At 40.0% G+C, this 23,470-nt stretch overlaps 2 protein-coding genes across 5 annotated transcripts in view; one reads left to right on the top strand and one right to left on the bottom strand.

The window, feature by feature from the left end:
- Window positions 1-10,278, bottom strand: part of LOC145850219 (tyrosine-protein phosphatase non-receptor type 2) — a 32,111-nt gene extending 21,833 nt beyond the window's left edge. For both annotated transcript variants that reach the window (XM_082972701.1, XM_082972702.1), the window contains exons 1-4: window positions 10,098-10,278; window positions 3,367-3,457; window positions 3,119-3,219; window positions 2,614-2,712 (exon numbers count right to left, since the gene is read on the bottom strand). In XM_082972701.1, coding sequence (XP_082828827.1) covers window positions 2,614-2,712; window positions 3,119-3,219; window positions 3,367-3,457; window positions 10,098-10,154 — 348 coding nt within the window. In that variant the 5' untranslated portion in view covers window positions 10,155-10,278. The remainder of the gene's footprint in view (window positions 1-2,613; window positions 2,713-3,118; window positions 3,220-3,366; window positions 3,458-10,097) is intronic.
- A 4,872-nt stretch (window positions 10,279-15,150) lies between these two features.
- Window positions 15,151-23,470, top strand: part of LOC106594566 (nucleoporin SEH1) — a 42,360-nt gene continuing 34,040 nt past the window's right edge. The window contains exons 1-7 of one of the 3 annotated variants that reach the window (XM_082972710.1): window positions 15,151-15,367; window positions 15,706-15,756; window positions 15,970-16,116; window positions 16,305-16,516; window positions 17,713-17,811; window positions 18,973-19,113; window positions 19,461-19,615. In XM_082972710.1, coding sequence (XP_082828836.1) covers window positions 15,257-15,367; window positions 15,706-15,756; window positions 15,970-16,116; window positions 16,305-16,516; window positions 17,713-17,811; window positions 18,973-19,113; window positions 19,461-19,615 — 916 coding nt within the window. In that variant the 5' untranslated portion in view covers window positions 15,151-15,256. The remainder of the gene's footprint in view (window positions 15,368-15,705; window positions 15,757-15,969; window positions 16,117-16,304; window positions 16,517-17,712; window positions 17,812-18,972; window positions 19,114-19,460; window positions 19,616-23,470) is intronic. The other 2 variants (XM_082972712.1, XM_082972713.1) reach the window with 2 other exon arrangements.

Genomic DNA, 23,470 nt, shown 5'->3' with positions numbered 1-23,470 from the left:
CTCCTGTTGGGGGGGGGACAATACATCAGCTGTAGTGCTGAGGACACTTCTCCTGTTGGGGAGGGGACAATACATCAGCTGTAGTACTGAGGACACTTCTCCTGTTGGGGGGGGGGACAATACATCAGCTGTAGTACTGAGGACACTTCTCCTGTTGGGGGGGAGGACAATACATCAGCTGTAGTACTGAGGACACTTCTCCTGTTGGGGGGGGGACAATACATCAGCTGTATTACTGAGGACACTTCTCCTGTTGGGGGGGGGGACAATACATCAGCTGTAGTACTGAGGACACTTCTCCTGTTGGGGGGGGGACAATACATCTGCTGTAGTACTGAGGACACTTCTCCTGTTGGGGGGGGGGGACAATACATCAGCTGTAGTACTGAGGACACTTCTCCTGTTGGGGGGGGGGGGGACAATACATCAGCTGTAGTACTGAGGACACTTCTCCTGTTGGGGGGGGGGACAATACATCAGCTGTAGTACTGAGGACACTTCTCCTGTTGGGGGGGGGGGGGACAATACATCAGCTGTAGTACTGAGGACACTTCTCCTGTTGGGGGGGGGACAATACATCAGCTGTAGTACTGAGGACACTTCTCCTGTTGGGGGGGGGGACAATACATCAGCTGTAGTACTGAGGACACTTCTCCTGTTGGGGGGGGGGACAATACATCAGCTGTAGTACTGAGGACACTTCTCCTGTTGGGGGGGAGGGACAATACATCAGCTGTAGTACTGAGGACACTTCTCCTGTTGGGGGGGGACAATACATCAGCTGTAGTACTGAGGACACTTCTCCTGTTGGGGGGGGGGACAATACATCAGCTGTAGTACTGAGGACACTTCTCCTGTTGGGGGGGAGGGACAATACATCAGCTGTAGAGTGTGTTGGTCCTCACTGTTCAGCATTATAACATTTATGTAGGCTACTTACAGACCCCTTCTCTAAGATTCTGTTCAGCATTATAACATTTATGTAGGATTCTGTTCAGCATTATAACATTTATGTAGGCTACTTACAGACCCTTTCTCTAGGATTCTGTTCAGCATTATAACATTTATGTAGGATTCTGTTCAGCATTATAACATTTATGTAGGCTACTTACAGACCCCTTCTCTAGGATTCTGTTCAGCATTATAACATTTATGTAGGATTCTGTTCAGCATTATAACATTTATGTAGGCTACTTACAGACCCCTTCTCTAGGATTCTGTTCAGCATTATAACATTTATGTAGGATTCTGTTCAGCATTATAATATTTATGTAGGATTCTGTTCAGCATTATAACATTTATGTAGGATTCTGTTCAGCATTATAACATTTATGTAGGCTACTTACAGACCCTTTGTCTATGATTCTGTTCAGCATTATAACATTTATGTAGGATTCTGTTCAGCATTATAACATTTATGTAGGCTACTTACAGACCCTTTGTCTATGATTCTGTTCAGCATTATAACATTTATGTAGGCTACTTACAGACCCCTTCTCTAGGATTCTGTTCAGCATTATAACATTTATGTAGGATTCTGTTCAGCATTATAACATTTATGTAGGCTACTTACAGACCCCTTCTCTAGGATTCTGTTCAGCATTATAACATTTATGTAGGATTCTGTTCAGCATTATAATATTTATGTAGGATTCTGTTCAGCATTATAACATTTATGTAGGATTCTGTTCAGCATTATAACATTTATGTAGGCTACTTACAGACCCTTTGTCTATGATTCTGTTCAGCATTATAACATTTATGTAGGATTCTGTTCAGCATTATAACATTTATGTAGGCTACTTACAGACCCTTTGTCTATGATTCTGTTCAGCATTATAACATTTATGTAGGATTCTGTTCAGCATTATAATATTTATGTAGGCTACTTACAGACCCCTTCTCTAGGATTCTGTTCAGCATTATAACATTTATGTAGGATTCTGTTCAGCATTATAACATTTATGTAGGATTCTGTTCAGCATTATAACATTTATGTAGGCTACTTACAGACCCCTTCTCTAGGATTCTGTTCAGCATTATAACATTTATGTAGGATTCTGTTCAGCATTATAACATTTATGTAGGCTACTTACAGATCCCTTCTCTAGGATTCTGTTCAGCATTATAACATTTATGTAGGCTACTTACAGACCCTTTCTCTATGATTCTGTTCAGCATTATAACATTTATGTAGGATTCTGTTCAGCATTATAATATTTATGTAGGCTACTTACAGACCCTTTCTCTATGATTCTGTTCAGCATTATAACATTTATGTAGGATTCTGTTCAGCATTATAACATTTATGTAGGATTCTGTTCAGCATTATAACATTTATGTAGGATTCTGTTCAGCATTATAACATTTATGTAGGCTACTTACAGACCCCTTCTCTAGGATTCTGTTCAGCATTATAACATTTATGTAGGCTACTTACAGACCCCTTCTCTAGGATTCTGTTCAGCATTATAACATTTATGTAGGATTCTGTTCAGCATTATAACATTTATGTAGGCTACTTACAGATCCCTTTCTCTATTATTCTGTTCAGCATTATAACATTTATGTAGGATTCTGTTCAGCATTATAACATTTATGTAGGCTACTTACAGACCCTTTCTCTATGATTCTGTTCAGCATTATAACAGCTTTGGAGTTCTGCTCCCAGACCATCAACCAGAAGTGACCGCATGTGTTCTTCAGGGGGCCCTTTGGGAGAAAACACAACACACTGCTTCATCACCAACTGAAACACAGACCAACCTTCAAAATAAACATCCACAATCCTTAGTGCGTGTTTAGAGAAAATCTCACTTCAAACGATCAGTACATAATGAACGGAAACGTCTGAGATACTTGTATGTACTGACCTGAGACAGGAAATAGATTCTTTGGGCTTCACTACTTGTATGTACTGACCTGAGACAGGAAATAGATTCTTTGGGCTTCACTACTTGTATGTACTGACCTGAGACAGGAAATAGATTCTTTGGGCTTCACTACTTGTATGTACTGACCTGAGACAGGAAATAGATTCTTTGGGCTTCACTACTTGTATGTACTGACCTGAGACAGGAAATAGATTCTTTGGGCTTCACTACTTGTATGTACTGACCTGAGACAGGATATAGATTCTTTGAGCTTCCTCCACCATCACTAAACTTGCATTGATGTAGTCATTTTCAGAGTTTTCAAGTTTAACGCGACTGTGATCATCTGAAACCAGAGACGAAAGATATTTAAAAACGTGTAAAAAATTTTTAACAAATATCGCGAATCGTCAAGTTGCAAAAACGTTCATCACAACGACGACTAGCGTAAGGCTACTTCATGAACGATAGTTGCACAGACAGAAATACTCACAGGGGCTGACGTCTCTGTACCGGTTTCGGTTCTGATTCTCTGGACGTTTTGCCATCTGATATGAATAGTCACTGGCTTGGCTTCGGATTTCCTGAGGAAAAAAACATGACAACGAAAACCAGCCAATGACTGTCAGTTGAAATGTGACCAGGTCTGACGACCCATACAGCTACTAACCAAGCAGACATCTGCAGTAAGAGAACTAACAAACAAGTTACCTATCGACTTCTTAGAAATGTTTACTACTGGCTACTGGGTATACACTACCTGACTAATTAGTTAGGTCAGCTAACTACTGGCTACTGGGTATACACTACCTGACTAATTAGCTAGGTCAGCTAACTACTGGGTATACACTACCTGACTAATTAGCTAGGTCAGCTAACTACTGGCTACTGGGTATACACTACCTAACTAATTAGCTAGGTCAGCTAACTACTGGGTATACACTACCTAACTAATTAGCTGGGTCAGCTAACTACTGGGTATACACTACCTGACTAATTAGCTAGGTCAGCTAACTACTGGCTACTGGGTATACACTACCTGACTAATTAGCTAGGTCAGCTAACTACTGGCTACTGGGTATACACTACCTAACTAATTAGCTGGGTCAGCTAACTACTGGCTACTGGGTATACACTACCTAACTAATTAGCTGGGTCAGCTAACTACTGGGTATACACTACCTAACTAATTAGCTGGGTCAGCTAACTACTGGGTATACACTACCTAACTAATTAGCTGGGTCAGCTAACTACTGGGTATACACTACCTAACTAATTAGCTAGTTCAGCTTGCTACTGGGTATACACTACCTAACTAATTAGCTAGGTCAGCTAACTACTGGGTATACACTACCTAACTAATTAGCTAGGTCAGCTAACTACTGGGTATACACTACCTAACTAATTAGCTAGTTCAGCTAACTACTGGGTATACACTACCTAACTAATTAGCTAGGTCAGCTAACTACTGGGTATACACTACCTAACTAATAAGCTAGGTCAGCTAACTACTGGCTACTGGGTATACACTACCTGACTAATTAGCTAGGTCAGCTAACTACTGGGTATACACTACCTAACTAATAAGCTAGGTCAGCTAACTACTGGCTACTGGGTATACACTACCTAACTAATTAGCTGGGTCAGCTTGCTACTGAGTATACCTCTACTATAACCCTGTCTATAATAACCCTGCATATAACCCTGTCTATAACATATATCCTGTCCCTAGCCTAGAACCTCTATAACCCTGCCTAGAACCTCTATAACCCTGCATATAACCCTGCATATAACCCTGCATATAACCCTGTCTATAACCCTGTCTATAACCCTGTCTATAATCCTGTCTATAACCCTGTCTATAACCCTGTCTATAACCCTGTATCCTAGCCCTAGCCTAAACCCCCTATAACCCTGTCTATAACTCTGTCTATAACCCTGTCTATAACCCTGTATCCTATCCCTAGCCTAAACCCTCTATAACCCTGTCTATAACCCTGTCTATAACCCTGTATCCTATCCCTAGCCTAAAACCCCTATAACCCTGTCTATAATTCTGTCTATAACCTCGATAACCCTGCCTATAACCCTGTCTATAACTCTGTCTATAACCCTGTCTATAACCCTGTATCCTATCCCTAGCCTAAACCCTCTATAACCCTGGTCTATAACCCTGGTCTATAACCCTGGTCTATAACCCTGTCTATAACCCTGTATCCTATCCCTAGCCTAAACCCTCTATAACCCTGTCTATAACCCTGTCTATAACCCTGTATCCTATTCCTAGCCTAAACCCTCTATAACCCTGTCTATAACCCTGTCTATAACCCTGCCTATAACCCTGTATCCTATCCCTAGCCTAAACCCTCTATAACCCTGTCTATAACCCTGTCTATAACCCTGTCTATAACCAGTCTATAACCCTGTCTATAACCCTGTCTATAACCCTGTCTATAACCAGTCTATAACCAGTCTATAACCAGTCTATAACCAGTCTATAACCAGTCTATAACCAGTCTATAACCAGTCTATAACCAGTCTATAACCCTGTCTATAACCAGTCTATAACCAGTCTATAACCAGTCTATAACCCTGTCTATAACCCTGTCTATAACCCTGTATCCTATCCCTAGCCTAAACCCTCTATAACCCTGTCTATAACCCTGTCTATAACCAGTCTATAACCCAGTCTATAACCAGTCTATAACCAGTCTATAACCAGTCTATAACCAGTCTATAACCAGTCTATAACCAGTCTATAACCCTCTGCCCAGGTGAGCCCGACAGGCCCCCTGGCTCATGGACTACTAGCGTGCATGTAAATGCATGAAAAATAAATAAAATCAAACATGAACTATAACACTCTCCTAATAACTAGAATAAGAAAACAGGACTGTGTGTTCCGTGTGACCGAGTAGGTAGTTATATAGGTAGTTATATAGGTAGTTATATAGGTAGTTATATAGGTAGTTATATAGGTAGTTATATAGGTAGTTATATAGTAGGTAGTTATATAGGTAGTTATATAGGTAGTTATATAGTAGGTAGTTATATAGGTAGTTATATAGGTAGTTATATAGGTAGTTATATACTAGGTAGTTATATAGGTAGTTATATAGGTAGTTATATAGTAGGTAGTTATATAGTAGGTAGTTATATAGGTAGTTATATAGGTAGTTATATAGTAGGTAGTTATATAGGTAGTTATATAGTAGGTAGTTATATAGGTAGTTATATAGTAGGTAGTTATATAGTAGGTAGTTATATAGTAGGTAGTTATATAGGTAGTTATATAGGTAGTTATATAGTAGGTAGTTATATAGGTAGTTATATAGGTAGTTATATAGTAGGTAGTTATATAGGTAGTTATATAGGTAGTTATATATGTAGTTATATAGTAGGTAGTTATATAGGTAGTTATATAGTAGGTAGTTATATAGGTAGTTATATAGTAGGTAGTTATATAGTAGGTAGTTATATAGTAGGTAGTTATATAGTAGGTAGTTATATAGGTAGTTATATAGGTAGTTATATAGTAGGTAGTTATATAGGTAGTTATATAGTAGGTAGTTATATAGGTAGTTATATAGTAGGTAGTTATATAGGTAGTTATATAGGTAGTTATATAGGTAGTTATATAGTAGGTAGTTATATAGGTAGTTATATAGTAGGTAGTTATATAGCAGGTAGTTATATAGGTAGATATAGTAGGTAGATATATAGTAGGTAGTTATATAGGTAGTTATATAGGTAGTTATATAGGTAGTTATATAGGTAGTTATATAGTAGGTAGTTATATAGTAGGTAGTTATATAGGTAGTTATAGTAGGTAGTTATATAGGTAGTTATATAGTAGGTAGTTATATAGGTAGTTATATAGTAGGTAGTTATATAGGTAGTTATAGTAGGTAGTTATATAGGTAGTTATATAGTAGGTAGTTATATAGTAGGTAGTTATATAGGTAGTTATATAGTAGGTAGTTATATAGGTAGTTATATAGTAGGTAGTTATATAGGTAGTTATATAGGTAGTTATATAGTAGGTAGTTATATAGTAGGTAGTTATATAGGTAGTTATATAGGTAGTTATATAGTAGGTAGTTATATAGTAGGTAGTTATATAGTAGGTAGTTATATAGTAGGTAGTTATATAGGTAGGTAGTTATATAGTAGGTAGTTATATAGGTAGTTATATAGTAGGTAGTTATATAGTAGGTAGTTATATAGGTAGTTATATAGTAGGTAGTTATATAGTAGGTAGTTATATAGTAGGTAGTTATATAGGTAGTTATATAGTAGGTAGTTATATAGTAGGTAGTTATATAGTAGGTAGTTATATAGTAGGTAGTTATATAGGTAGTTATATAGTAGGTAGTTATATAGTAGGTAGTTATATAGTAGGTAGTTATATAGTAGGTAGTTATATAGTAGGTAGTTATATAGGTAGTTATATAGTAGGTAGTTATATAGGTAGTTATATAGTAGGTAGTTATATAGTAGGTAGTTATATAGTAGGTAGTTATATAGGTAGTTATATAGTAGGTAGTTATATAGGTAGTTATATAGTAGGTAGTTATATAGGTAGTTATATATGTAGTTATATAGGTAGTTATATAGTAGGTAGTTATATAGTAGGTAGTTATATAGTAGGTAGTTATATAGGTAGTTATAGTAGGTAGTTATATAGGTAGTTATATAGTAGGTAGTTATATAGGTAGTTATATAGTAGGTAGTTATATAGGTAGTTATAGTAGGTAGTTATATAGGTAGTTATATAGTAGGTAGTTATATAGGTAGTTATATAGTAGGTAGTTATATAGGTAGTTATATAGTAGGTAGTTATATAGGTAGTTATATAGTAGGTAGTTATATAGGTAGTTATAGTAGGTAGTTATATAGGTAGTTATATAGTAGGTAGTTATATAGGTAGTTATATAGTAGGTAGTTATATAGGTAGTTATATAGTAGGTAGTTATATAGGTAGTTATATAGTAGGTAGTTATATAGGTAGTTATATAGGTAGTTATATAGTAGGTAGTTATATAGTAGGTAGTTATATAGGTAGTTATATAGGTAGTTATATAGTAGGTAGTTATATAGTAGGTAGTTATATAGTAGGTAGTTATATAGGTAGTTCTATAGTAGGTAGTTATATAGTAGGTAGTTATATAGGTAGTAGTTATATAGTAGGTAGTTATATAGGTAGTTATATAGTAGGTAGTTATATAGTAGGTAGTTATATAGTAGGTAGTTATATAGTAGGTAGTTATATAGGTAGTTATATAGTAGGTAGTTATATAGTAGGTAGTTATATAGTAGGTAGTTATATAGTAGGTAGTTATATAGGTAGTTATATAGTAGGTAGTTATATAGGTAGTTATATAGTAGGTAGTTATATAGTAGGTAGTTATATAGTAGGTAGTTATATAGGTAGTTATATAGTAGGTAGTTATATAGGTAGTTATATAGTAGGTAGTTATATAGGTAGTTATATATGTAGTTATATAGGTAGTTATATAGTAGGTAGTTATATAGTAGGTAGTTATATAGGTAGTTATTTGGGTAGTTATATAGTAGGTAGTTATATAGTAGGTAGTTATATAGTAGGTAGTTATATAGGTAGTTATATAGTAGGTAGTTATATAGGTAGTTATATAGTAGGTAGTTATATAGGTAGTTATATAGTAGGTAGTTATATTGGTAGTTATATAGGTAGTTATATAGTAGGTAGTTATATTGGTAGTTATATAGTAGGTAGTTATATAGTAGGTAGTTATATAGTAGGTAGTTATATAGTAGGTAGTTATATAGGTAGTTATATAGTTAGTTATATAGGTAGTTATATAGTAGGTAGTTATATAGTAGGTAGTTATATAGGTAGTTATATAGTAGGTAGTTATATAGTAGGTAGTTATATAGGTAGTTATATAGTAGGTAGTTATATAGTAGGTAGTTATATAGGTAGATATATAGTAGGTAGTTATATAGTAGGTAGTTATATAGGTAGTTATATAGTAGGTAGTTATATAGGTAGTTATATAGTAGGTAGTTATATAGGTAGTTATATAGTAGGTAGTTATATAGTAGGTAGTTATATAGTAGGTAGTTATATAGTAGGTAGTTATATAGGTAGTTATATAGTAGGTAGTTATATAGGTAGTTATATAGTAGGTAGTTATATAGGTAGATATAGTAGGTAGATATATAGTAGGTAGTTATATAGGTAGTTATATAGTAGGTAGTTATATAGTAGGTAGTTATATAGGTAGTTATATAGTAGGTAGTTATATAGTAGGTAGTTATATAGTAGGTAGTTATTTGGTAGGTAGTTATATAGTAGGTAGTTATATAGTAGGTAGTTATATAGTAGGTAGTTATATAGGTAGTTATATAGTAGGTAGTTATATAGGTAGATATATAGTAGGTAGTTATATAGTAGGTAGTTATATAGTAGGTAGCTATATAGTAGGTAGCTATATAGTAGCTAGTTATATAGGTAGATATATATCTACCTATATAACTACCTACTATATAACTACCTACTATATATCTACCTATATAACTACCTACTATATAAGTAGGTAGTTATATAGTAGGTAGTTATATAGGTAGTTATATAGTAGGTAGTTATATAGGTAGTTATATAGTAGGTAGTTATATAGTAGGTAGTTATATAGTAGGTAGTTATATAGTAGGTAGTTATATAGGTAGTTATATAGGTAGTTATATAGTAGGTAGTTATATAGGTAGTTATATAGTAGGTAGTTACATTGTTAGTTATATAGTAGGTAGTGATATAGTAGGTAGTTATATAGTAGGTAGTTATATAGTTTGTAGTTAACTTGTGTTCCATCCACTTCACTGTAACCTGCCCAGTTTCCTAGATATGACATTGGCAACACATGCGCACATACTATTACAGGAAGTCTTTGCTATTTCTCAGAAACAGGCTAGCAAGCTAATGTTGATGTACGTTTCCCGGAAGTCTGACTCTTTATCTGTAAAGCTTCGTTTATCTTTCAGGATCAACACCAGTGTGACTAGTATTATCCATTCAATATACCGTTAAAATTACATCGTTTTGGGCTAGCTAGTATGATGGATAATGTGTATAATTGCTAGCTAGTAACCGGCAGATAGCTATGTTGCTAACTAAATTGGCTAGCTAACGTTTGCTAGGTTAGCAACGCAAAAATAAATAAACACATTGAATGCCGAACTTACATTATAAAGGTTTTGCCACTGTCCAGACGAATCAATTTCCTCAAACTGTTGATCCATTTTGGTATTTTGGCTATTTCTGTCTTGCGCGAAAATAGTTTTGAATGTTATCGTTGTCAATGGTAAGTTAGCTGGCTAGCCTCAACCTGACAGCCACCGACTGAGTGGTGGTGGTGGGGGGGGATCTACGTCATCTACACCAGGGGGGTTCCCAAACCCGGTCCTGGGTGCACGTTTTGGTTGTTGCTCTAACGCTACACAGCTGATTCAAATAATCAAAGCTTGATTATGAGTTGGTTGGGGGTCCCCTGTGGCTCAGTTGGTAGAGCATGATGTTTGCAATGTTAAGGGTTGTGGGTTCGATTCCCACGGGGGACCAGTACGGAGAAAAAAATGTATGAAATGTATGCATTCACTACTGTAAATTGCTCTGGATAAGAGCATCTGATAAATGACTAAAATGTTATTATTTTAATCAGCCAAAACGTACACCCAGAACAGAGTCTGGGGACCCCCCCCCCCCCCCCCCCCCCCCAGAACCTCCAGTCATTGCAAAGAGGTCACGTTGGCATCGGGTTCTGTGACACCATTGGAAGGGCGACACACCTGTGGGAGAAGTGTGGTGGATTATTAAAAGGATGAGTGGGGTCAGAAGGGAGCGGGGATTATCCAGTGTTGACGAGTGGGAAGGATGTGGCTGTAACAGGCGAGGAGAAGGCAGAGAGATATGATGGCCAAAGCGTTTTTGTCTAAGTGCATAGCTCAGCAAATTTTTCAGAGGAATGGGAGGGAGAGAGAGAGAGAAGAAGAAGAAGAGAGGAGGAGCATCCTGGAGTGCTGGACAGGAGGGAGGATGTGAATTATGCGTTGTTTGCGGCACGGCAGAGGTGAAAAAGGGTAATAGTTAAGGCTGGGTTAACTTACAGTCGTGGCCAAAAGTTTTGAGAATGACACAAATATTAATTTCCACAAAGTTTTCTGCTTCAGTGTCTTTAGATGTTACTATGGAATACTGAAGTGTAATTACAAGTATTTCATAAGTGTCAAAAGGCTTTTATTGACAATTACATGAAGTTGATGCAAAGAGTCAATATTTGCAGTGTTGACCCTTCTTTTTCAAGACCTCTGCAATCCGCCCTGGCATGCTGTCAATTAACTTCTGGGCCACATCCTGACTGATGGCAGCCCATTCTTGCCTAATCAATGCTTGGAGTTTGTCAGAATTTGTGGGTTTTTGTTTGTCCACCCGCCTTTTGAGGATTAACCACAAATTCTCAATGGGATTAAGGTCTGGGGAGTTTCCTGGCCATGGACCCAAAATATTGATGTTTTGTTCCCCCGAGCCATGGCAAGGTTGCTCCATCATGCTGGAAAAGGCATTGTTCGTCACCAAACTGTTCCTGGATGGTTGGGAGAAGTTGCTCTCAGAGGATGTGTTGGTACCATTCTTTATTCATGGCTTTGTTCTTAGGCAAAATTGTGAGTGAGCCCACTCCCTTAGCTGAGAAGCAACCCCATACATGAATGGTCTCAGGATGCTTTACTGTTGGCATGACACAGGACTGATGGTAGCGCTCACCTTGTCTTCTCCGGACAAGCTTTTTTCCGGATGCCCCAAACAATCGGAAAGGGGATTCAACAGATAAAATGACTTTACCCCAGTCCTCAGCAGTCCAATCCCTGAACCTTTTGCAGAATATCAGTCTGTCCCTGATGTTTTGCAGATTAGGAGACAGCAGCTGGCAATGAATTATTGGGTCAGTTTCACAGGGACATGGGGTATCTCATCCTGCGAAAAGGGATTTTACAGGCATGCAGGGAACATGAGCGAAGACAGAACACAAGCTTTGTGGGTGGGTGGGGTAATACCCAGGCGAAGGAGATGGGACTGTATGGAAGGGAGTTTAGCCCAACGGTAGCTGTTCCTGTAAATTAACCATGGCTACTCCCACCTCCAATAGTAGATCTAGAAGTGTTGGACAGAATAGGGAAAGACAGGGAGGGTATTGATCCATCTGATTGGAGAGAATAGGGAAAGACAGGGAGGGTATTGATCCATCTGATTGGAGAGAATAGGGAAAGACAGGGAGGGTGATGATCCATCTGATTGGACTACAGAAAGACAGGGAGGGTGTTGATCCATCTGATTGGACTACAGAAAGATAGGGAGGGTGTTGATCCATCTGATTGTACTACAGAAAGACAGGGAGGGTGTTGATCCATCTGATTGGACTACAGAAAGACAGGGAGGGTATTGATCCATCTGATTGGACTACAGAAAGACAGGGAGGGTATTGATCCATCTGATTGGACTACAGAAAGATAGGGAGGGTGTTGATCCATCTGATTGGACTACAGAAAGACAGGGAGGGTATTGATCCATCTGATTGGACTACAGAAAGACAGGGAGGGTATTGATCCATCTGATTGGACTACAGAAAGATAGGGAGGGTGTTGATCCATCTGATTGGACTACAGAAAGACAGGGAGGGTGTTGATCCATCTGATTGGACTACAGAAAGACAGGGAGGGTATTGATCCATCTGATTGGAGAGACTACAGAAAGATAGGGAGGGTGTTGATCCATCTGATTGGACTACAGAAAGACAGGGAGGGTGTTGATACATCTGATTGGACTACAGAAAGATAGGGAGGGTGTTGATCCATCTGATTGGACTACAGGAAGATAGGGAGGGTGTTGATCCATCTGATTGGACTACAGAAAGATAGGGAGGGTGTTGATCCATCTGATTGGTTTAAGAGACGTCTGGATACTGTGTAACAGGATGTTGTGGCCATATACACAGATGGTTCAAAAGATCCAAGGACAGGAAGTACTGGGTCAGCGTTTTATAGAGCAGGAATATGAGGTGAAAGTCAGTGGGGATGTTGATGTACTGGTTAAACAAGCACTAAGTAGTGGAGATGTACTGGTTAAACAAGCACTAAGTAGTGGGGGATGTTGATGTACTGGTTAAACAAGCACTAAGTAGTGGGGATGTTGATGTACTGGGTCAACAAGCACTAAGTAGTGGGGATGTACTGGATAAACAAGCACTAAGTAGTGGGGATGTTGATGTACTGGATAAACAAGCACTAAGTAGTGGGGATGTTGATGTACTGGTTAAACAAGCACTAAGTAGTGGGGATGTTGATGTACTGGTTAAACAAGCACTAAGTAGTGGGGATGTTGATGTACTGGTTAAACAAGCACTAAGTAGTGGGGATGTTGATGTACTGGTTAAACAAGCACTAAGTAGTGGGGGATGTTGATGTACTGGTTAAACAAGCACTAAGTAGTGGGGATGTTGATGTACTGGTTAAACAAGCACTAAGTAGTGGGGATGTTGATGTACTGGATAAACAAGCACTAAGTAGTGGGGATGTTGATGTACTGGTTAAACAAGCACTAAGTAGTGGAGATGTACTGGTTAAACAAGCACTAAGTAGTGGGGGATGTTGATGTACTGGTTAAACAAGCACTAAGTAGTGGGGATGTTGATGTACTGGGTCAACAAGCACTAAGTAGTGGGGATGTACTGGTTAAACAAGCACTAAGTAGTGGGGATGTACTGGATAAACAAGCACTAAGTAGTGGGGATGTTGATGTACTGGATAAACAAGCACTAAGTAGTGGGGATGTTGATGTACTGGTTAAACAAGCACTAAGTAGTGGGGATGTTGATGTACTGGTTAAACAAGCACTAAGTAGTGGGGATGTTGATGTACTGGCTAAACAAGCACTAAGTAGTGGGGATGTTGATGTACTGGGGCAATAAATTGCAATGTCCGTACTGTGAGACGCCTAAGACAGCGCTACAGGGAGACAGGACGGACGGCTGATCATCCTCGTAGTGGTAGACCACGTGTAACAACACCTGCACAGGATCGATACATCCGAACATCACACCTGCGGGACAGGGACAGGATGCCAACAACAACTGCCCGAGTTACACCAGGAACGCATAATCCCTCCATCAGTGCTCAGACTGTCCGCAATAGGCTGAGAGAGGCTGGACTGAGGGCTTGTAGGCCTGTTGTAAGGCAGTTCCTCACCAGACATTACCGGCAACAACGTCGCCTATGGGCACAAACCCACCGTCGCTAGACCAGACAGGACTGGCAAAAAGTGCTCTTCACTGACGAGTCGCGGTTTTGTCTCACCAGAGGTGATGGTCGGATTCGCGTTTATCGTCAAAGGAATGAGCGTTACACCGAGGCCTGTACTCTGGAGCGGGATTGATTTGGAGGTGGAGGGTCCGTCATGGTCTGGGGTGGTGTGTCACAGCATCATCGGACTGAGCTTGTTGTCATTGCAGGCAATCTCAACGCTGTGCGTTACAGGGCAGACATCCTCCTCCCTCATGTGGTACCCTTCCTGCAGGCTCATCCTGACATGCCCCTCCAGCATGACAATGCCACCAGCCATACTGATCGTTCTGTGCGTGATTTCCTGCAAGACCGGAATATCAGTGTTCTGCCATGGCCAGCGAAGAGCCCGGATCTCAATCCCAACATGTCTGGGACCTGTTGGATCGGAGGGTGAGGGCTAGGGCCATTCCCCCCAGAAATGTCCGGGAACTTGCAGGTGCCTTGGTGGAAGAGTGGGGTAACATCTCACAGCAAGAACTGGCAAATCTGGTGCAGTCCATGAGGAGATGCACTGCAGTACTTAATGCAGCTGGTGGCCACACCAGATACTGACTGTTACTTTTGATTTTGACCCCCCCCTTTGTTCAGGGACACATTATTCAATTTCTGTTAGTCACATGTCTGTGGAACTTGTTCAGTTTATGTCTCAGTTGTTGAATCTTGTTATATTCATACAAATATTTACACATGTTAAGTTTGCTTAAAATAAACTTCTTATTTTTTTGTTGATGTGTTTTAGTTGTATTGATGATTAGGTTTTTTATGGTTTTAAATTAGTACTAAAGACTGGCACCCATAACCAGCGAAATATATTTAAGATTGTACATTAATTTAGCGTAGCTACACTCTCTTTGATTGAATCGAGCAAATATAAATGTTTTTTACGCCTCTTTGTGGTCACCATGTGAAGCTGCTGGCGCCGAGACTGGGAGCCGCGGCCACATGACAGCAGCATCCGTTCTGGAGAAGGGGAGGCTCGGTGGAGGAACCAATTTACCTACTAAATTAATATGTTTGTGGCTCGTAGCATTGCAGCAGATCACAAAGATCTAATTCACGATGTTTCCTACGATTTTCACGGCCGGAGAATGGCAACTTGTTCAAGTGACCAAAGTGTCAAGGTAAAAAAAAAAAAAAAATAGTGAGCTAAGCTAGCTAGTAGCAGGTTAGCTTGCTAGCTAACGCTTTACCTTATTGATTTTGAACTAAACAGCTAATTCAGCAAACAAATGAACTGCAGCTATAGCTAGTTTACTTGATTACTATTACCCACTTTTAGAGAAGTAATTCACTGACAATATTTGCCGTTTTAAAACAGTTAAGCTAGCTAACGTTAACTAAGCTAGCCAGCTAAGCCATGCAGCTAGCTTGCTATGCTAGCTAGGATGTCAACAAAACGCCCAGACTTGTAACCACAGCTTGTTTTAGTGAACTATTGTCAATGTTCTGCATCCTTCAGGTTTGGGACAAGACTGAAAGTGGGGAGTGGCACTGCACTGCCAGCTGGAAGGCAAGTCTGTTTTATTTCTTACATGCCAAGATTTAAAAGTGTCTTTAAAAAAAAAAAAAAAAAGTATTTGCTTTGAATTGTAGCTAGCTACAAGACCTAGCTGTAGCTAGCTCTTCTCCCTTTTTTTGAAAGGTCTTTTTTATTTTTTTTTGCTTATTCAATTGTGAAATGGTCTGTAGAATGAAGGTTTTGTTATTTGACTCGTCTTTGCAGACACACAGCGGGTCAGTATGGAGGGTGACATGGGCCCACCCTGAGTTTGGACAGGTACTGGCCTCTTGCTCCTTTGACCGAACAGCCGCTGTGTGGGAGGAGATAGTTGGGGAGTCTAACGACAAACAGAGAGGGCAAAGCCACTGGGTAAGACTCCTGGACATTCAGCTACGAGCCTCGTCCCGCATATATTTGTATCGTCCTTAACGATCTTGTACCAGGCTATAATCCAGCCGCTTCTGTCAGGTGATTCTTTACCCAAGTTATCGGGTCAAAGAGACATGTGTCCTTAGGTGTGCCAGTATCCGGAAACGAATTTGTCATTCTGTTTTTAGATAAAGAGGACGACTCTGGTGGACAGCAGGACGTCGGTGACGGACGTGAAGTTTGCTCCTAAACACATGGGTCTGATGCTGACAACGTGCTCGGCGGACGGGGTTGTGAGGATCTACGAGGCTCCGGACGTGATGAACCTCAGCCAGTGGTCCCTGCAGCACGAGATCTCCTGTAAACTCAGCTGCTCCTGTATCTCCTGGAATCCTTCCAGGTCAGCTCCCTCTGAGTCCGTAGATGTAGGCCCAATTCACTCCAGGTGAACCTCAGCCAGTGGTCCCTGCAGCACGAGATCTCCTGTAAACTCAATGTCCAATGAACTGAAATGTGACTTCTGCTTTGATGAACCAATGGCATTTTACATTTTAGTCATTTTAGCAGACGCTCTTATCCAGAGCGACTTACAGTACTGAATGCATACATTTCATCCTTTTTTTTTCTTCTCCGTACTGGTCCCCCGTGGGAATCGAACCCACAACCCTGGCGTAAGCAAACACCATGCTCTACCAACTGAGCCACAGGTGAAACCAGTCAGTGATTTTAAGAGTAATATCATTTTATTTGTCAATTGTACACAACGTCCAATGAACTGAAATGTGACTTCTGCTTTGATGAACCAATGGCATTTACGTTTTACATTTTAGTCATTTAGCAGACGCTCTTATCCAGAGCGACTTAAAGTAGTGAATGCATACATTTCATACATTGCATTTCATGCATATTTTTTTTAATATATATTTTTTTAATGTGGGGGTACTGGCCCCCCGTGGGAATCGAACCCACAACCCTGGCGTTGCAAACACCATGCTCTACCAACTGAGCCACAGGGAAGGCAATGGCAGTGTTGCTGATTGTACACGGCACAAGCTGTAACACCCCTGTGTCACGTTCTCTATAGCATTGGGTATTCAACTCTTACCTGACCAGGTCCGGAGCCTGCTGCTTATCTGTTCTACCCGATAAGGAATTGCACGTACCTGGTGTCCCCGGTCTAAATTAGAGGGGGAAAAATGCAGTGACACTGGCTTCGAGGTTCCAGAGTTGAGCTTGAGGGCTGTAGAGTTTCTCGAGATGTTACTCGAGTTGTTCCACTGCTGTGAAAATGCATTTGGAGCTCTCCTTCAGCTGCCTAGTTTAATAACTGTATCCTTCAGCTGTAGATACTAAAGGACTATTGTATTGTTACCTAGTTTAATAACTGTCGATCAGCAGCTGTAGATACTAAAGGACTATTGTATTGTTACCTAGTTTAATAACTGTCTCTCCTTCAGCTGTAGATACTAAAGGGCTATTGTATTGTTACCTAGTTTAATAACTGTCGATCAGCAGCTGTAGATACTAAAGGACTATTGTATTGATGCCTATTAGCATGTTACCTAGTTTAATAACTGTCTATCATTGTCTCCTTAGCTCTCGCGCCCACCCTCCCATGATAGCAGTGGGAAGTGATGACAGCAACGTGATGTACGGTGGGAAGGTTCAGATCTACGAGTACAATGAAAACACTAGGTCAGTCCTATTACCTGGCTATTACATTATTAGTACAATGAAAACACTAGGTCAGTCCTATTAACTGGCTATTACATTATTAGTACAATGAAAACACTAGGTCGGTCCTATTACCTGGCTATTACATTATTAGTACAATGAAAACACTAGGTCGGTCCTATTACCTGGCTATTACATTATTAGTACAATGAAAACACTAGGTCAGTCCTATTACATTATTAGTACAATGAAAACACTAGGTCGGTCCTATTACATTGTCAGTACAATGAAAACACCAGGTCGGTCCTATTACATTGTCAGTACAATGAAAACACCAGGTCGGTCCTATTACATTGTCAGTACAATGAAAACACCAGGTCGGTCCTATTACCTGGCTTGTACAATGAAAACACTAGGTCGGTCCTATTACCTGGCTATTACATTATTAGTACAATGAAAACACTAGGTCAGTCCTATTACCTGGCTATTACATTATTAGTACAATGAAAACACTAGGTCAGTCCTATTACCTGGCTGTTACATTATTAGTACAATGAAAACACTAGGTCAGTCCTATTACCTGGCTATTACATTATTAGTACAATGAAAACACCAGGTCAGTCCTATTACCTGGCTATTACATTATTAGTACAATGAAAACACTAGGTCAGTCCTATTACCTGGCTATTACATTATTAGTACAATGAAAACACTAGGTCAGTCCTATTACCTGGCTATTACATTATTAGTACAATGAAAACACTAGGTCAGTCCTATTACCTGGCTTGTACAATGAAAACACTAGGTCAGTCCTATTACCTGGCTATTACATTATTAGTACAATGAAAACACCAGGTCGGTCCTATTACCTGGCTATTACATTATTAGTACAATGAAAACACTAGGTCAGTCCTATTACCTGGCTATTACATTATTAGTACAATGAAAACACTAGGTCAGTCCTATTACATTATACAGGTGTAGCAGATGGGTACATGAACCCCCAGGTCCCCCTGGGAGAAATAAAGCTATTCTATTGTCTATTGTATTACGTCGTAGTTGATGTACGCTCCAGTATTATTAAATTCTAGACATTTAGTTCACTTTACCAACATCGCACCGTCACGTTGTTAGAGATTCCTCTACTTTTTAAGAGGGAAATTCTCTCTCGTCTTCGATCAGGAAATATGCGAAAGCAGAGACATTGATGACCGTGACTGATGCGGTGCACGACATAGCCTTCTCCCCGAACCTGGGGCGGTCCTTCCACGTGCTCGCCATAGCAACCAAGGACGTTCGCATCTTTAAGTTGGTTCCTTTACGGTGAGTGTATAAATGTTGATTTAATTTATTTAATTAATTTTTTTACACTTTTTACTGTTTTCTGACTTATAGGAGTACATATTGAGTTTTCTAATAGATATTAGCTGTATATAACTCAATATGTACTCCTATAAGTCAGAAAACATTAGTAAAAAGTGTAAACCGGTCAGTATATGGGCTGTGATCTATTACTTAGACAATGCAGCAAGTTTAAATATATATATATATATATATAGTTAAACTTGCTGTATTGTCTAAGTAATAGATCACAGCCCATTCTGAGCTTGTACAGTCTCCATATATTACACTGACCTGTTCTGCATATCTCTCTCTCTCTCGTCTGACAGCAAGGAGAGCAGCTCAACAGGCCCCACTAAATTTGAGGTTCAGATCGTGGCCCAGTTTGACAACCACAACTCCCAGGTGTGGAGAGTCTCCTGGAACATCACCAGCACCCTGCTGGCCTCCTCAGGAGACGACGGCTGTGTTCGACTCTGGAAAGGTGATGGGTTAGGGTATATATAGTATAGTATAGTATAGACTGAACAGGCTGTGTCCCACTCTGGAAAGGTGATGGGTTAGGGTATATATAGTATAGTATAGTATAGACTGAACAGGCTGTGGGAAGGTGATATATCTAGTATAGACTGAACAGGCTGTGGGAAGGTGATATATCTAGTATAGACTGAACAGGCTGTGGGAAGGTGATATATCTAGTATAGACTGAACAGGCTGTATCCCACTATGGGAAGGTGATATATCTAGTATAGACTGAACAGGCTGTGTCCCACTATGGGAAGGTGATATATCTAGTATAGACTGAACAGGCTGTGGGAAGGTGATATATCTAGTATAGACTGAACAGGCTATGGGAAGGTGATATATCTAGTATAGACTGAACAGGCTGTGTCCCACTATGGGAAGGTGATATATCTAGTATAGACTGAACAGGCTGTGTCCCACTATGGGAAGGTGATATATCTAGTATAGACTGAACAGGCTGTATCCCACTCTGGGAAGGTGATATATCTAGTATAGACTGAACAGGCTGTGTCCCACTATGGGAAGGTGATATATCTAGTATAGACTGAACAGGCTCTGGGAAGGTGATATATCTAGTATAGACTGAACAGGCTGTGGGAAGGTGATATATCTAGTATAGACTGAACAGGCTGTGTCCCACTCTGGGAAGGTGATATATCTAGTATAGACTGAACAGGCTGTATCCCACTATGGGAAGGTGATATATCTAGTATAGACTGAACAGGCTGTGTCCCACTCTGGGAAGGTGATATATCTAGTATAGACTGAACAGGCTGTGGGAAGGTGATATATCTAGTATAGACTGAACAGGCTGTATCCCACTCTGGGAAGGTGATATATCTAGTATAGACTGAACAGGCTGTGGGAAGGTGATATATCTAGTATAGACTGAACAGGCTGTGGGAAGGTGATATATCTAGTATAGACTGAACAGGCTGTATCCCACTATGGGAAGGTGATATATCTAGTATAGACTGAACAGGCTCTGGGAAGGTGATATATCTAGTATAGACTGAACAGGCTGTGGGAAGGTGATATATCTAGTATAGACTGAACAGGCTGTGTCCCACTATGGGAAGGTGATATATCTAGTATAGACTGAACAGGCTGTGGGAAGGTGATATATCTAGTATAGACTGAACAGGCTGTGTCCCACTCTGGGAAGGTGATATATCTAGTATAGACTGAACAGGCTGTGGGAAGGTGATATATCTAGTATAGACTGAACAGGCTCTGGGAAGGTGATATATCTAGTGTAGACTGAACAGGCTGTGGGAAGGTGATATATCTAGTATAGACTGAACAGGCTGTATCCCACTATGGGAAGGTGATATATCTAGTATAGACTGAACAGGCTGTGGGAAGGTGATATATCTAGTATAGACTGAACAGGCTGTATCCCACTCTGGGAAGGTGATATATCTAGTATAGACTGAACAGGCTGTGGGAAGGTGATATATCTAGTATAGACTGAACAGGCTGTATCCCACTCTGGGAAGGTGATATATCTAGTATAGACTGAACAGGCTGTGGGAAGGTGATATATCTAGTATAGACTGAACAGGCTGTGTCCCACTCTGGGAAGGTGATATATCTAGTATAGACTGAACAGGCTGTGGGAAGGTGATATATCTAGTATAGACTGAACAGGCTCTGGGAAGGTGATATATCTAGTATAGACTGAACAGGCTCTGGGAAGGTGATATATCTAGTATAGACTGAACAGGCTGTATCCCACTATGGGAAGGTGATATATCTAGTATAGACTGAACAGGCTGTGGGAAGGTGATATATCTAGTATAGACTGAACAGGCTCTGGGAAGGTGATATATCTAGTATAGACTGAACAGGCTGTGTCCCACTATGGGAAGGTGATATATCTAGTATAGACTGAACAGGCTGTATCCCACTATGGGAAGGTGATATATCTAGTATAGACTGAACAGGCTGTGTCCCACTATGGGAAGGTGATATATCTAGTATAGACTGAACAGGCTCTGGGAAGGTGATATATCTAGTATAGACTGAACAGGCTGTATCCCACTCTGGGAAGGTGATATATCTAGTATAGACTGAACAGGCTCTGGGAAGGTGATATATCTAGTATAGACTGAACAGGCTCTGGGAAGGTGATATATCTAGTATAGACTGAACAGGCTCTGGGAAGGTGATATATCTAGTATAGACTGAACAGGCTGTGTCCCACTATGGGAAGGTGATATATCTAGTATAGACTGAACAGGCTCTGGGAAGGTGATATATCTAGTATAGACTGAACAGGCTGTATCCCACTCTGGGAAGGTGATATATCTAGTATAGACTGAACAGGCTCTGGGAAGGTGATATATCTAGTATAGACTGAACAGGCTCTGGGAAGGTGATATATCTAGTATAGACTGAACAGGCTCTGGGAAGGTGATATATCTAGTATAGACTGAACAGGCTGTGTCCCACTATGGGAAGGTGATATATCTAGTATAGACTGAACAGGCTGTGGGAAGGTGATATATCTAGTATAGACTGAACAGGCTATGGGAAGGTGATATATCTAGTATAGACTGAACAGGCTGTATCCCACTCTGGGAAGGTGATATATCTAGTATAGACTGAACAGGCTGTGTCCCACTCTGGGAAGGTGATATATCTAGTATAGACTGAACAGGCTCTGGGAAGGTGATATATCTAGTATAGACTGAACAGGCTGTGGGAAGGTGATATATCTAGTATAGACTGAACAGGCTGTATCCCACTCTGGGAAGGTGATATATCTAGTATAGACTGGACAGGCTCTGGGAAGGTGATATATCTAGTATAGACTGAACAGGCTGTGTCCCACTCTGGGAAGGTGATATATCTAGTATAGACTGGACAGGCTCTGGGAAGGTGATATATCTAGTATAGACTGAACAGGCTCTGTCCCACTCTGGGAAGGTAATATATCTAGTATAGACTGAACAGGCTGTGGGAAGGTGATATATCTAGTATAGACTGAACAGGCTCTGGGAAGGTGATATATCTAGTATAGACTGAACAGGCTCTGGGAAGGTGATATATCTAGTATAGACTGAACAGGCTGTGGGAAGGTGATATATCTAGTATAGACTGAACAGGCTGTGTCCCACTCTGGGAAGGTGATATATCTAGTATAGACTGAACAGGCTGTGTCCCACTATGGGAAGGTGATATATCTAGTATAGACTGAACAGGCTGTGTCCCACTATGGGAAGGTGATATATCTAGTATAGACTGAACAGGCTGTGGGAAGGTGATATATCTAGTATAGACTGAACAGGCTCTGGGAAGGTGATATATCTAGTATAGACTGAACAGGCTGTGTCCCACTCTGGGAAGGTGATATATCTAGTATAGACTGAACAGGCTGTGTCCCACTATGGGAAGGTGATATATCTAGTATAGACTGAACAGGCTGTGGGAAGGTGATATATCTAGTATAGACTGAACAGGCTGTATCCCACTATGGGAAGGTGATATATCTAGTATAGACTGAACAGGCTCTGGGAAGGTGATATATCTAGTATAGACTGAACAGGCTGTGTCCCACTCTGGGAAGGTGATATATCTAGTATAGACTGAACAGGCTGTGTCCCACTATGGGAAGGTGATATATCTAGTATAGACTGAACAGGCTGTGGGAAGGTGATATATCTAGTATAGACTGAACAGGCTGTATCCCACTATGGGAAGGTGATATATCTAGTATAGACTGAACAGGCTGTGTCCCACTCTGGGAAGGTGATATATCTAGTATAGACTGAACAGGCTGTGTCCCACTATGGGAAGGTGATATATCTAG

Source organism: Salmo salar, unplaced genomic scaffold (genome assembly GCF_965601325.2).
Source record: "Salmo salar unplaced genomic scaffold, fSalSal1 ptg000988l, whole genome shotgun sequence".
In the NCBI taxonomy this organism is placed as follows: Eukaryota; Metazoa; Chordata; class Actinopteri; order Salmoniformes; family Salmonidae; genus Salmo; species Salmo salar.
The sequence above is the reverse complement of the archived record's forward strand: the minus strand, read 5'-3'. Positions and strand labels throughout refer to the sequence as shown.